This window comes from Acomys russatus, chromosome 10 (genome assembly GCF_903995435.1).
Source record: "Acomys russatus chromosome 10, mAcoRus1.1, whole genome shotgun sequence".
Taxonomy (NCBI): Eukaryota; Metazoa; Chordata; class Mammalia; order Rodentia; family Muridae; genus Acomys; species Acomys russatus.
In genome coordinates, this window is record NC_067146.1 from 20,529,416 (window position 1) to 20,545,537 (window position 16,122).

At 36.8% G+C, this 16,122-nt stretch overlaps 1 protein-coding gene across 1 annotated transcript in view; it reads right to left on the bottom strand.

Annotated features, from left to right (window-relative positions):
• Positions 1–728: 728 nt before the first annotated feature.
• LOC127194899 (heat shock protein HSP 90-alpha-like) overlaps positions 729–16,122 on the bottom strand; it is a 477,387-nt gene continuing 461,993 nt past the window's right edge. The window contains 1 exon segment of the mRNA XM_051152477.1: positions 729–805. Coding sequence (XP_051008434.1) covers positions 729–805 — 77 coding nt within the window.

Genomic DNA, 16,122 nt, shown 5'->3' on the forward strand with positions numbered 1-16,122 from the left:
ATATTTTATTTATGTATGCCAACACTGACATACATACGATACATACACATATCAAATCTGAGGCTTAATGCTGCTTGTATGTTTATATTTAGTCTACAACTCAGTTCCTGTTCTGTTCCTGTTACGATATGTCAAGCTGTGGTGGCTTTTGGCCAGATGTTAGGCAATGTGAGTGTTAAATAACTGTATTTTCTCTGTGATTACTCTTGTAGTGTAATAATTATTATTTGTTATCTCAAAAAAGATTATTTTAAGATTATTTACAGTGCTTATTTACTCCATTAAGATGCTTAATATTAATATATATTGCTATCCACAATGTGCTAAAAGTAAAATAAAGCAATTTAGACAAAATTCAAGGGCAATGGGCTAAACAGAATGGGCAAGGAGAAAGGGAAACTGGGAAAAGTAAAAATGAGAGCAGAGAGATAAGAAAGGAAAGCTTGTATAACACATGATGTGTTCAAGGCACATGGTTATGTCTAACGGGGAGTGCTACAATTTCACCAAGTATTACTTCCAGAACAATTCTGACTTCTTGCCTCAGAACCATGTTCTTGGGGAAAGAGATGTCCTTTAAGTTAAAGAAGCTGACAAAAAGCATCTTTGAAACTTCTCCAGAAACTTTCCTTCAGTAAGTATCCAACAGTCTCCTCAACACGTAGTTAAGGATATATTTTATACATATGAAAAGATGAAAAAATACTTACTGACAGAAAGTTAATGCATTAGCAATGTTTTGTTAAGAATGTGAGTACCATTGAGTGGCACGGGGAATGGATTAGGAAGAGTAATGTCACAGCGGGTGTTCTAGACTGCAGTAATGTAGCAAAATGGAAGTCAGTGTTTCACAAAATTACGAAGGTATTATGTTTGTGCTTCAGTTTTGAAAATTGATAAGTCTTCTATTTTATCAAAGATTGACAATATAATTTCCCTAAAATGAGCAGAATATTTTCTTGTGACTGCACTCCTTGGAGCCTAACAGCATTGTGGGAAAACACTGCACAAAGTAGTCATCTAGATCGTGTTTGAATAATAGGACTCTGCTTCATATTCAGAATTCACCTTTACACGGTGAGAGTATTATGGGTAGGGAACAGAATATTGTAGAGTATGCTTGGATGCCAAAAACTTTTACTTGCCTTCTTGAATTAAAACCACCAGTGTAAAAACAACACCAACACCAACACCTGCAGCAGCAGCAGCAGCAGCAGCAGCAGCAACAACAAAACCACCAGTATCAGCACATGCCTGAGACCTCAGCATGCAGGAAGCTGCATCACGACTATGACTGGCAGCCATCTTGGGCCTCAATGCAAATCCTGCCTCAGACAAGAACAACAATAATGATAATGACAATAATAATAAGAAAATACAAAATTAGTTGGTGATGTAGGTAAGTGGCAGACTATTTTCCATCATCAGAAGAAAACTTACAAAGGAAACAAGATTGAAAAATTGTATTTGTTTTGTCTAGATAGGAATTTCCTGCACAAACAGCTATAGACTTACAAAATCCTCAAGGAAAAATAATATATGTTCAGCATGAGCAATTTGATTGTATCCTGGATAGAACTATAAAAGAACTATAAAGTCAAGTAAATAGCTCTCATATAAAACTACAGACTATGCTAATTCTACACCTATAAATAAAATCAACGGATTTGAATTTCAAGTGTTATCATTTTCTGAGCATCTTACTGTTAAACCTAATGAGAAAGTCCTGCTTTTGTCCTCTTCTTTCTTGAATAAGTAGCATGAGTTGTGTTTAAATATGTTCTTGGTTATGTTTAAGAGTCCTATTAGAGGTAAGGTCTGGGTCTAATCAAAGTCTGTAGGCACACAGCCTCCAAGCCATTGCCTCATAATGATGTCCTAATGTGTTTATTCATACTATTTGCCTATATTGTTGCTACTATTTAGTAAGCCATATCTTTTATGTTAGCAGAATCTATCACTGATAAAGATGAAATCATAATGGGATATCTATAAGCTACAATGTACCATTCACTTATTTTTATTTTTCCATTGGCATTGAAGATGCTTCAATTCTTCTTCACAACTATATCCAATGTAAATGCTAATAAAGTATTGGCAAAGAGTAAATACAAATTCAAATAAAGTTTGTCTACTGCATTATTTTCAATAAAATTTTAAATAATTTTCTTTGGGCAAGAATATAATTATAAGCATAATTACTTTTTCCATAAGATAATTATGTTAAATAAAATGTATTGTTATCTATATCTTAGCAATATATTCTGAAAATGTTTCATCTTTACATAATTTGTTAATATTATTTTTAAAACTTACATTTTTGATATCTGCTTAAGAAATTACAAGTAAATTTGAAGTGATTAATTTAAATAATGCATCACTGTTAACATATTTTCAGTGCTCAAGGTCCACTCATGAAAAACAATTTAAATAACACATTAATATATCTAAAAAAGGCTTTAATCCTTATAATTTATATAAGGTCACATGCATGCCAGTTTGAATTTGAGGAATAACCTTTCATTTATCTTTCTTAGTCAGAATCTTCTACATATTGTGACCATAATGTCTGTGTTGCAGTCAATATCTATATATAACACACAAACGTGTGTAATGGCATGTTGGTAGCTTTTAACTGTAAAATGATAACCCCCAAACAAACAAATACTAAACACAGAAAGGACTGAATGCGATCTCTGGTTAAATTTGAAAAGTTATTATTAATTTTGTTTACTGTTATCTATTCTCTCCCATTTTCTCATTGCCCGAAGTCATCGTACTTAGGAAACTTTGTGCCGTCTCAGAAGTCACTGAAGGCCCTAGACTGTCCGGATCTTACTCTTCATTCACAGGTCCCTGGCCTGCAGACTCTACTTACACTATGAAAAGCACAGCACCTTACAGTAAGAAACATGCTTCCCCAGTGGCAACATTGTTCAACAATAAAGCCATCCTTATTGGTTCTGACTTTACCTTATTGATGGCTGTATCATTAAGGTAGCTCAGGATAGGTTCCGTGTAAAGTGGGTAAGGTTCACTATCTTTCTTCATGCAATAAATATTTCTGAATTTTTGTCTAAAATTAACATGTTTTATAAAATCTGTCCTAAGTATAATAGTTTATAAATGTTATTTTCACCTATTTTATTTATTAAGAAACTACGGTTTATTGGATGCTATAACTCCTTTTCAAAAACAAAAACAAAAAGGTATATATGTCAAGATACCAAGTTAAGCTAACATAATAAACAACCCCCAAAGCCTATTTTGGGGATTATAAGAGTACCATAATCAGTATCAATGACAACATGGCATTGCACTGGCATAAAGTAAGTTTGGTGCCCCTAAAATTCCAGGCTGTCTGGACTGATTAGAAGGAGTAAGCCACCTACAACTACAGCTCAGTCACCTCAAGGCCAGGAGTTCAGTGAGCTCTGGACAAATGAGCAGAGTGTTTTCTGCATCAGACCAGATGTCACACACAGCTCTCCTAATCACAGTAGGCAGAGCTTTACAAACATTACAGGCCAGGCTCAATATTCTAAGCAGGAAAACAAAAATCAAAGAACATCTAGAAGTTCACCAGCCCATAAACATAAACAAGTTATGGATGAGAGACCTTAAGAATGAATAATAAAAGGTGATTTAAAATTTCCCTGGGAGTCAACTCCAGATGTTTGTGCATATATTAAATCACTGAAGTAAATAACACTCCATTTGTCACTTTTCAAAGCAGTATTGTCAACTGACAAGAAAGTTAAAGATCATAAAACCAAAAGTAAAATCGATCAGTTACGACCTTAATTACCTAATTTCTCTGTTACCATTCTAGCAACTATAATGGCTTGACTTATGTTATTACATTCAGAGGCATGACTTCTTCCATAAAGTTGTGCCAAGCATTAATATATATCTGTGACACTTTCAAATTCCTATTAATGAGAGTTTCAGTAGTATAAGAAAAATACGGTTTTGCAATCCTGGACTATGGTATGTATGGTCACTATCATGGTATGTACTGTCATTCTTAAGAAAGAGTTAACCTTGTGGAGGGGAGGAGGACTGAAGTAACTTTTCTCATATAATGATTTGCATGTTAGAGATCTGCATGCCTTAAAGCAACTATTAAATTTTTCTAGGCATTTATTTTAGTTTTATTTTCAGTTACAAATGAGTTCTTCTCTTAAACCGATGCTATCATAGACTGAAGTAGAAGACATGAGCTATTGCTACTAAGAAAAGGAATATCACAACTGAGACTTTATCATCTTTTCAGTCCTTAGAATAGTTAAAATGCAAGAGATCACACCACAGAAACACACAGTGTATGAGAGCGTGCATGCATGTTTACCTAAGTAAAGACTCTCTTGAACAAAAAGTAAAGTGTTCTTGCTAAGTATTTGATGCATGACACATTTAAATTTTGCTTAACAAACTGAAGGAGATGACAAGGCATTTTATGATTCCTATCTAGTAATCCAGTAAAGAATCACTTTTGTAGAGCACGTTTTCCATGAAGTTATATTTCAGCAATTCTAATCATTGTGACAATCTCTTACTTGGTTAAAATGCCATTTTATAATTATTGTATTCAGTTAATAATGTACTTAAAATTATGTGTGTTGTGTGCTACCAGGAAAAATACAATAGCCTCAAAAAAAAGTTTTCCTAAAAAAGATTATTCCAGGAGGGAAAATGTAAACTGTTGCTACAGTCTGTACGTATTTGTAATCGATAGGTAGCTGCAAAGTTTGTGATTTCTCATCAGTACAGATTTCTTTGTCAAAATCTGTACTAACTGAAAGAAAGTAACATTTATATTTTATTTTTTTACTACTTTAGTATCATTTTCATTCTTTATTATGTTAATGATTATTTTAAACTTTAAATTTCATATGTAATATCTTCATAGATATATTTGTTCATGCAGGTATATGTAGGGAAACGTATGATTTTTTCTTGCCTTTACATCAGGTTAATGTGTTTCATAGTTGTGCTAATAGTAATTACTTTTGCAACACACGGTTCCCTTTTCTCTGAAAGGATGAACTCCTGTGATTACAAAGAATAAGAGTTTACAAGCCAACTAAACTGCTTTAGGGAGCTCACTATATATATATATATATATATATATATCAAACACAAATATATTTAAGGTGAGAAGACTGGGAATGATAAAGGCAGTAGGAAATAGATGAAACTTGATAGGTTCCTGGGATATCTGCTGTGAAGAATTTTGCCAAAATAAACTACCAGTTCCTCATTCTTACAAATTCAGTTAAGGCTTGGAGAGCTAAAGCATCTACAGGCCAGACTTCAATGTAACTGTGTGTCTGTCAGATTCCAGAACCATCAACTCAACACTGCATGCTCACTTGCTTTTGAGAGCAAGGAAACAACAAATCAATATAACTGAAAATTCTGTTACATCTAAAAAAACATCTAATGAAACAGTTTGAGAATTAAATAAAATCTATTTCAGAAAACTTGTCCAGAAAAGATGGACTTCAGTTTTAATCCCTGTGGTTTCCTTGCTCTGCCCCCTGAGTCCACTGAGTCTGCCTTACTCACTCTTCTAGACTCGCCTTCCATTGACTGGGAGAAAGAAGGAGCCTTAATATTCTGAGATAAATGCTCTGACTATGCATCATAATTTACTTTAAAAACTGAATCTCTATCTTCTATTTCCCTGTTTTAACATGCAGGAAGAATTGTTTGCACTGCTGCTTTTAAATTCTGAAAGGCCAAATTAACTGCTACAGATGTTAAATTACTTGTCCAAAAACCACACTGTGCATAAATGCCTGAGTCAGAATTCAAATCCAATTTTTCAGACTTCAGTTTTAATACTTCTTGCACACTGTATCTAACACTAAAGAAACCATTAAATTCAACCTGAAAACACTCTACGTTCAACTTTACTCAAAAGATCCGGAAATACTGTAAATAGAAGTCATAAGTCATAGAGTCTACCATGTGCAAGACGAAGCCTGAGCTACAGATTTGACCAATTCATCACCACAAAGAACTGGGCAATAAACAAATAAATGAAATAATAGTAATTAGTCATATGATTGCTATAAATGAGATAATAGCCACATAAATGTGAAATTCTTATATAAGTTATTTTTTTATACTGTTACTTTAGCCTTTAGTTGAGGTGATATTGATGAAACCTGTTTTTTATGGTTCCAGAAAGGTAGCATCAACTAACAAATTGAGTATTTATTTGTATATAACATGAATATATGATAAGCTGATACTTTGCCAATAATGGATGATACAATTGGTAATAACCAAAAATTAATATCATCATATGCGTCAATATTTAAAGGATATAAATTCAGGTCTAGGAATATACTAGAAAAATAATTATATATTTATATTCATGCTTTTCATTATTTTATAATTATTTTATATTAATATATTTTAAAATAAAAATATATGAGGTATATCTAAGCACCTGCTGTACCATGAAACAATAATCTAAGACCAGTGACCACCTTTTAAATACATAAATTAGGGGATATCAAATACATTTGATATTTTTAATAATTTATTCTTGTAACAAGGCAAAGAAAATCTGAAACATGTTCCTTGAAATTTGCCAAAATATTCCTGCAAGGACTGCAAACTCTGACTAAGACCTTTTTTCTAACTGGATTTTCTGATGGTCTTGAGAGGGGGGAAACAAGGTGGGGAATCATGTAATTATATTATAACCTAAATAAAATTTTGTTTACTTAGGGGAATTTGAAAAATGGCAATATGGAGATGATCCTTGAAATTGAAAAGTATGATTTTCTTTAATAATTTTTTTATTTAAAGGCAAAAAAAAAAAAAAAACAAAAACAAAACAAAAACAAAAAAAGAGTTCAAGACACAAATGCCCATCTATGGTTTATAGAATCTATGCTTAGTTGGGATTGAGTCATGAAACTACATAACAGTAAATATACACCTCAGATATTTATAGTTTCTGTAACAAATAGTATTCTTTATATTCTTGATTTTTCCCTCACATCCTTATATATCTAATTTGAGTAAATGACTAGGAATCAGCTCTCTGTGTATGTTGTACACTCCTTAATTGTGGATTGAAAGGGGATGTTTTATAATGTTAAAGGATAATGTCATAATCATTACAGCACCCACACAAACAGACTTAATTCATTCATAAACTTAAGCTTTGTCAGGAAAATGCCCCGTTAACTGGCTTTTCAAATGCCAGTGAATGGTTCATTAGCTTTAACTGTAATATTATGATGACAATTCCTGTAATAGAATAGGGAACCATATCTCCTCATCTACATAAAAAATAATGCAGCCTCTGGAAAATTTAGGATTTCAGACACTTCTGCTATAAAGCTCTGATATAAATCCATGCAGCATACTGAAAAGGCATAGTTCTCCCGTTCCGGTACGTTTAAAATGACAAGGAATAGAACCTAGCAATGATTCTTCAGTACGTAATAAGCACTGTGTGACTTGGGAGACCTGGCATTTACATACAGAAAACAGGAAAGACTCTGCATTTCTAAGTATATTGAGTTAGAAGTCCATGGACAGGGCTCTCGGTCCATAGCTTCTTAACAGCTATTTTAATAATGGGGGGTGGGAGGGAAAAGTAGCTATTGTACTGGCTTTCTCAAAACAAAAAACAAACAAAACAAAACAAAACCAAAAACATGTACTCAGAGTGCACACCATACATTATACATTCTAAAAGAATTTGGGTATTTTAATTGAGTGGCTGTGGGACCCTTATCAAAAAAACAACAGCAAAGGAAACAGAAAGAAAACCATGCAGTGTACACTTAATTTCTTCCTGGCACTATGCCAAGTACTGTGCATGAGGCAGATCACTTCTTTCCTTGGTCAGTTCCATGGGTGATCAGAGTACTGGGAAGAGCATTTGGAGTTCTTTGGCCAGGCCAGATGCAGGGCTCTGTAAACACCGAGAGAAGCTAACACTTTGGCCAAAAGAGATGAAGGCTGGTGAAGCTGATCAGAAGAATAACAAATGTACATCTCAAAAGATAATTAGAATCTCAGAGGACAATACACAGCGAGGAAGCACAAACTCAGACAGAAGAACGTCTGCAAGGAAATGGTATAGAAATGCTATAAGAAAACAGCTAAGCCGGGCGTGGTGCGCACGCCTTTAATCCCAGCACTCGGGAGGCAGAGGCAGACGGATCGCTGTGAGTTCGAGGCCAGCCTGGTCTACAAAGTGAGTCCAGGATGGCCAAGGCTACACAGATAAACCCTGTCTCGGAAAAAAAAAAAAGAAAAGAAAAGAAAAAAAAAGCTAACAGCTAAATAATTCAGAATACGTCCTACAGACTTCGAGTCTGAAAGGAAGGCAAAGTTACTTGAAAAAGGACTTGAGTTGCCCTTTTAGGATTCTAAATTTCATCTGAAGATCAATAGAAATCGTTAAAGAAAGTCTCTTAATTAAGAACAAAGTGTATATTAAGATCCATAACTTGTGGGCAATTTGAAGGTGAAATTTACATAGAATAAGACACACAGAGAGACCTCTGACAGGGGGGCCCTCCACCGCCACTGTCTGACCACAGCCATGAGATCTCATGAGGATTCTATTTTGTATTTGTTTCCTGAACATCTCCTATGACAACTATATTAACTACATTAGAAAGCTAAAGTAATATTATCATGTACAGAAGCATTACAACTCACATATAACAAAAATCTAACAGTAGAAATCCATGTGAGCTGGCAAGCTTCTCATAAGCACCACCACCACAACAAGAATATCTATTGGAGAAGAGGAATTTCAAGTAAGCAATTTAACTCCATTCAACTGAAACATTACAAAAACTACATTAATTATAAAAAATAGTGTCTAAAACATGATCAAGTAGCAAAGAGAATCAACAATGCCAACTGTTAATATTCCTGGGCTTATTAGATAGCTAGGAAATGAAAATGTATAGAAATATTATATCTACCTATGTTTCTCACACGATTTCAATTTTTTTGCAGGAAAATTAGAATGGGGGCAGATTAAACTCATTTAATTGACTAGAACTGACAATTCTTTACTAGATATTGTCAGTAACTTTCCTTGAATATTTTTCTCTGTTCAAAATTTTAAAATATATTTTATTAATTTATTCATATTACATCTCAATGGTTATCCCATCCCTTGTATCCTCCCATTCTTCCCTCCCTCCCATTTTCCCCTTACTCCCCTCCCCTATGACTGTGACTGAGGGGGTCCTCTTCCCCCTGTATATGCTCATAGGGTATCAAGTCTCTTCTTGGTAGCCTGCTATCCTTCCTCTGAGTGCCACCAGGTCTCCCTATCCAGGGGACGTGGTCAAATATGGGGTACCTCAAATTTTATATATTAAAAAAATAAGAATACATGAGATAAGAGCAGTTTTGGTGACACAGAAGCACTCCAATTCTATCAATATTTGCTGTCTAGACTACTCATGAATGCAAGTTCCTACATTCTCATTGTACTAAATATTGAAAATAAGTTTTACATTCAGCACCTCCTTCTGCTTATGCGAGAGAGTGGTTTTTGAATGTCTCTTGAAATTCCTGAAAGTCCTCTTCTAATAGGACAGCTATCGCAGAAGAAGGAGGAGGAGCTCCTTTATTACTGCCAAGCACAAAGAGCAGCTGCAAACTAAATCAGCTCTGAGGAGGAGGTGGAGAGCTTTACAGATTCGCATGTGAATCACTCCTCATAAAGAGTCCCCTGCTTTTGTGTGTGAGATGATGGATGCTGCACAGAGCTTTTTCTGGACTGTCCTTTTCTGGTTAACACAGCAGAAGAAAGAGCAGGGCCTGGGGCAGGTTCACTCCTCACCCAGCAGCAGGGGCAGCGTACTACACTGTTCTAACTTCTATACAGAATAGAAAGAAAAGCAATCAATGCTAAGTTTAGAAACCTAGTCCCAGGTAAGGGGAAAGCAAAACAGGATGAGCCAAAAAAAAAAAAAAAAAGTCAAGCTAGAATCACTCTGGAAATCAAATAAAATTGGTCCTGATATTAATAATAAATTAGACCCAGGGAACACTGAGGCATTGGCAACTAGGCTGAGACACCTGAGAGCTCTGAGGCACAAGCTGCTGTGAGGTGTCATTTGCCAGAGAATATTCTACCAAAGCTAAAGGGACCCCTGAGGGGGAATGAAAGTCAGGGCACAAATGTGAAGTGAAACTTTGCAGAGCGAATGCAATTCATAGGCTTCTGACTTTGGCCCAAAAAGTCGCGGTTCATAAAGACTCCGGTTGAAAGGCTGGCGGCAGCTGTTCCATTTTGGGGACTGAGTGGGGAAGCTTTGATCCTGGAGTATTAGACAGTGCTAAATTTAACAGTCCCATTCCTGTGTGGAAAGAAAGAAACCTATCAGATGAGAATCAAGTCAGTGGCAAAACAGGAAGGGAAATTGCTACCCACTGTTTCTTAGTATCATAGAAAATAAAATTAATTTAGATCGAAACTAAGAACAGGTAGATTTGCCCTTGCCAGGTGGAATAAAATAATATTACATTTGAATCCAAGTGTGTTTGAAATAAATTTAATTAACTGTCTTTGTACGTCAATTAATGCTGACTCCGGAGATGGAGTGGTGGGAATTTGGGGTTTAAAGGGAACTTGTACTGAATGCCTTAGGCACAGGAAAATTTTAGGCACAAGTGAGTGAAGAATAAGCAGGTTAAGGGACAGAGATGATTCCATGGTTACGAGAACCTGCACCTAAGGCTCAGGAAACAATAGAAGAGAAGATGGAGAGATTATTACAAGAAAGTGAAGTAGCTGACACAGAGACTTCCGAGCCATGCAAAAGATATCAGCCACTCTGAGCAGCCTGTTTGTTCCACTGCACCATTCATGAAGACTTCTGGAGTGACGGACGAAGAAGGAAAAATACACTAGTAGAATAACTGGCATATCACTTAGTTTCAGAACAAATTGATTAAATGAATCCACCTGCCTTTGTGTTAGCAATGTATGCACTATGGGTTTGGATTGCCTTCATTCTGTGTGTCATCAGTGTGGGAGAGAGCGGAGAAGCAGCAGAATACACACAAGCCTCGTCTGCAAGGAGCTTTCCCTCCATGTAAGCCAGCGAAGTGGCAGGATATGTCCTGTGTCCTCTCATACGCAGACAGAGTCATCGCTGAAGCAGTGACTTTCAAGTCTACGCCTTGATAATTACACCGTCACCAGGCATACAGCCGGTTGAAGTTGTAAATTACTCACTAATATCATTGGGAATGGTATCCTTGTCTTCCTTTGGAAGAAATAGCACCTTATTGATGGAAAAAAGCTCATAAGAATCTTCTTCTCACATTACTGATTAATTTCCTACTTCCGGAAAAAGTCAGAAGATGCCCAGCTCTAGAGTATGAAAGGCAGAGACTGGAGCCAGAGTCAAATTTACTCCTGAACTTTCATTTCCCTTGGTATGGGATCTGTCTGTGAGATGTGTACAGAATCTGTTGAACTTAAGATAGTCACATGATTTTGGCCAGTATGAAGAGGCCACAGATGAACTCGGTCTGGCAGTCGGAAGAGTTAATAGTCGGGCTAAGGTTAGTAAGTACATTCTCCTCCCCATCACTGGTTATACTGATATGACCCAGATAAAAAACGGTTTCTTCATTCTGAGCCCCAGAATAAAAGCAGTAGGAAGTAGCAAGCAAGGCTGCAGCGCAGCTCCTGAGAGGCTGGGGACACCAGGAAGAAATAAGCTCTTCCTGAGAGACTCAGATTTCTGCCACATAAACTGTCTGAACAGGTGGACTGTTTGCCTGCAACACTAGCATTGGTTCCCAGGCTCTGCTCTCCCCTTGTAAAGTGGGTAAAAGAAGGCTCATTGTAAAAGAAGGGTTCGTTAGCTGCATTCCCCTATTATCAGCTTTCGTAGGTTTTTTAAGACATGAATAGTACAAATTAAAAACATATATTCTTTCATGTGTGGATTAAATCTAAGTACCACTTCTTAACCTGTGTGACATTCAATGCCATGGTGTCTTCTGCAAATGGAAGGATGGTTCAAGCCCTGCACTCAGGCAGCACTGAGACTCAGCTGAAGCAGCACCTGTAAACCAGGGCACTATCTACCATGTAACAACACTCCTCATGTTCCTGTTTACTGCTAAAATTACTGCTAATACTTCTGTGTGTCGGTTTCTATAGTCGATACATTTATTTTGTTGCTTTCCTTTCAGAATTGTATTCTAATTCATTAGAAAGTTCTATTTACTTTACATTCACATTTTACCCAGACTTCACATAATATCAAGATTTTACTCAAAAGTTTGCAGTAGCACTCCCATTTATCTCAGGGTTAACTGGATCCTCTCAATAGCCAACAATCCCCCTCTCCCCTCCCCAGTGCGTGTCACGCTCCTTCCCACCTGCTCCCTTTCTCTCATCTCCCATTATTAGTCACTCACTCTGGTGTAGAAAAGTTGTTCTTTTTCTTCTTGACTTTTCATTTGGGGTGTTTAGCTTTCCCGCTGCCTAGGATGCTTCATGACTTTGTCTAAGTGGCATCTCTAAGTCAAGAAGGGCTACGACTCTCCTTCTTCCCACCAACATTTTATCTTCTCACCCCACCACTAATCACCTTCTAACATCATATGCTTACGTTAGGAAAATATCAAGATTTGTGAGAGAGGGCTCTAATGTTCACTGACTGCAAGCATTGAAAGCCAAGTCTGCATATGACAGGCTTCTGTGGTGCCAAAACTGAGCACAGTATTAACCATCCTTTTTGATAAGCAGGACCTTTGTCCAGCAGGAAAGTATGGCATCCTAGAAAGTCAACTTCTAAGAAACTGGGCCTTGTTTTTAAAGCTATGAGGTGCTAAGAGGTAAGGGAAGTCAGAAGATGAGATGCAGAGTCAAGATGAGGGATTTTATATTCATGCAGCTTCCACATTTGGATTGAGGAAGGTCAGCTATTTCAGGCTAATAAGGAAATCATGCCCTCAGAAGCCCTGAGACTGTGGAACTGTTTAGATCTGTACTTTAATATTTAATTTCATATATTTCCTGAAGGAAAATGATTAATAATTGCAGCCAGTGAAGCATCTAACTTTAAAGGACTGACCCCTGCAAGCTGTTGTTTTTTGAAGATTAAAATAGTACCTTAAAAAAAACAACAAGTCATGGAGGGGCATGTTTTTTAACTTCACAGAGATGAAAATGAGCTAAATGAAAATATGAAAGATAACTAATTAGCTGCAAGCTTTGAGCGGTATTTTTTTTTAGGATAACAAAGCTGACTGGCTCACATTTTGACACCATGAAATGATTCAAACATTAATCTGAAATGATCACGCTTTGCCACATTCTCTTCCATTCTAATAAACTTATCTCAATTTCCCCCAAACTGTCAACCATGACTCTGTCTCATATACATTTATCAAAGTGAAAAGACCAACGATAACAAAGGCAGTGGTAAGGACCACCCCTCCTGCAGCAGCAATCCATCAACACAGGCAGGTGGTCCAAACAGCAGCTCAGTTTAGTGTGGGAAGTGAACACCTGCAGGTTCTCCACAGAAAATATCAGCTGTTAAGCACAATGAATAACAGAACTCTGATAAATTAAAAAATGTTTGAAGTGCAACATGGTGATTTAATTTTACTTCAATGCTGCCTCTAATTCTGCCATTTATCTTCCATGAAAGCCCACTGTGTCTTTATTGCAAGTCTTCCTCTTCGCAACCCTTTCACTCTTTATGGATGCCAATTAATTATTTCCAAGAAATCTGGCTTACGGTCAATTTTCCTACAAATATCTTCATACTACTAACCATATCTAAAATGCCAAAGATCCATTAATAAAAATGAATGCTCCGTAAGTTTTAGATGTAATGCATACAGAGCTTAGACACTTAAGATGGGCTACATTCTTGTGTTTTATTAGAAGTGAAAATGCTGTCAAATATATGTAGCTTACATTTAGATATACATTGTTAGAGTAGAAATGAAAATGGTGAATGATCCCTTCCATAGTTACAAAGATGTACTTTATTTTTTTAATTTTTTATTAATTTATTCTTGGTACATCTCAATGTTTATCCCATCCCTTGTATCGTCCCATTCTTCCCTCCCTCCCATTTTCCCCTTATTCCCCTCCCCTATGACTGTTCCTGAGGGGGATTACCTCCCCCTGTATATGCTCATAGGGTATCAAGTCTCTTCTTGGCAACCTGCTGTCCCTCCTCTGAATGCCACCAGGTCTCCCCCTCCAGGGGACATGGTCAAATATGAGGCACCAGAGTATGTGTGAAAGTCATACCCCACTCTCCACTCAACTGTGGAGAATGTTCTGACCATTGGCTAGATCTGGGTAGGGGTTTAAAGTTTACCACCTGTATTGTCCTTGGCTGGTGCCTTAGTTTGAGCGGGACCCCTGGACCCAAATCTGCCTATCATAATATTCTTCTTGTAGGTTTCTAGGACCCTCTGGATCCTTCTACTTTGTTATTCTCCCATGATTCTCTCATCTAGAGTCCCAATAGGATGTCCTCCCCTCTGTCCCAGTTTTCTGGTAAGTGAAGGCTTTCGTGGGACATGTCCCTTGGGCTAGTATGCAGATATAAGTGAGTATATACCATTTGAGTCTTTCTGCTTCTAGGTTAACTCACTCATTATGATCATTTCTAGCTCAATCCATTTGTCCACAAATTTCGGGAATTCCTTGTTTTTAATAGCTGACGGGCCTTTTAAAATTAGTTCTTTGGAGTTATTACACAATGTATTTGGTCATATTTATACTCCCAAACTCCTCGCAGATCTATCCCCACCCACCCTACATTGTATTCTCTTTTTCAAAAAAAAATTGTAGATGCATTAAGTCCAATTTTCCTCACAAAATACTCTGGTGTGGCCTCCCAGTGAAGTGTGGTTCACTTACCAGTGGCAACACCCACAAAGAAAACCGACTTTCTCTGTCACCCAGCATTTAGATAGATACACTTCTGAGATTTATGCTAAGGATGCATAATTTGGTTGCTTTCAATATAGGATATTGCCCCGCCTCACACATACATACACACTCACTCACTCAATATTTTGAAATCCAACAAAATCATATTAAAGCTCAAAAATCTCTATACCTACTTCTCAGCTAGCTACTAGCAGTCTGATCACTAAAGAGAAAGATGCCTGGGCCTAAAAGAAGGTTAAAGAATCCTCTTAACTCTGTATTCTATCAATGTACTTCAGTGTTGACAGTGGAAAGGAGAAGTCTGTGCTGAAACGTTTTGCATCAAACAGACCTTGACATGGTTCTATAATGTGAGGCCAATTGCAAAGGGAAGATGAACAGTGTGTCTAGGCATTTAGATGTGACACTCCTGGTTATGGCTTGCCTGGCTGAATTAGTATCAAATAAAACAACTATCTCAGGCCTTTTTATGCTCTGACAACAAAGATCCCAGAGGAACTTAAACCTTTAGAGAGGATATTTGTCAGGGTGCATGCAGCCCTTCCTGGGTCACCTTGGTAGGACAATGAGAGGGAAAGAGCCTCCAGCAGCTGTGTCCTTCGTGTTCCTTGTTCCTTTTGAAAATGGTTATTATATTAATTGTTCAGTATCTTCTGAAACTAATGACCACTACAAGCTGACTCTAATTTTTTTCAGAGAAGCAACTCTATAGCTAATTAGTCACTGGAACATTACAAATTTGAAATCAGGTCTGGATAAAGTAGAAAGGAACCACATTATTATCTATTAAACAAAAAATTACATATAATACCAAAGTAGTCTATGTGCATATATTTTTTTTCATTAAAAATTTTCACCTGGGCTACTAATGCTTCCCACAAGAGACGTAGTCTATCTAACAGAAAAAACAACACCAAACATGAAGATCCTTCATTTAAGCTGTTAATCAGAGTTGTCCAACAGATTTCCAAATATTATAGGTTTTGCTGTTGTTGTTGTTGTTGTTGTGTTGTTGCCCTTGGTTGCTTCGAAGAGGCTGAAGGTAAATCTCTCTTGGTGAAGACACAATGCATTTTGGACAGAGAGCCTAGAGGATGCAAACTTGATCTGACTTGAAGACCACTTCCCTGGGGACTAACACTCAGGGGATCAGAGGATGTCATGCCATC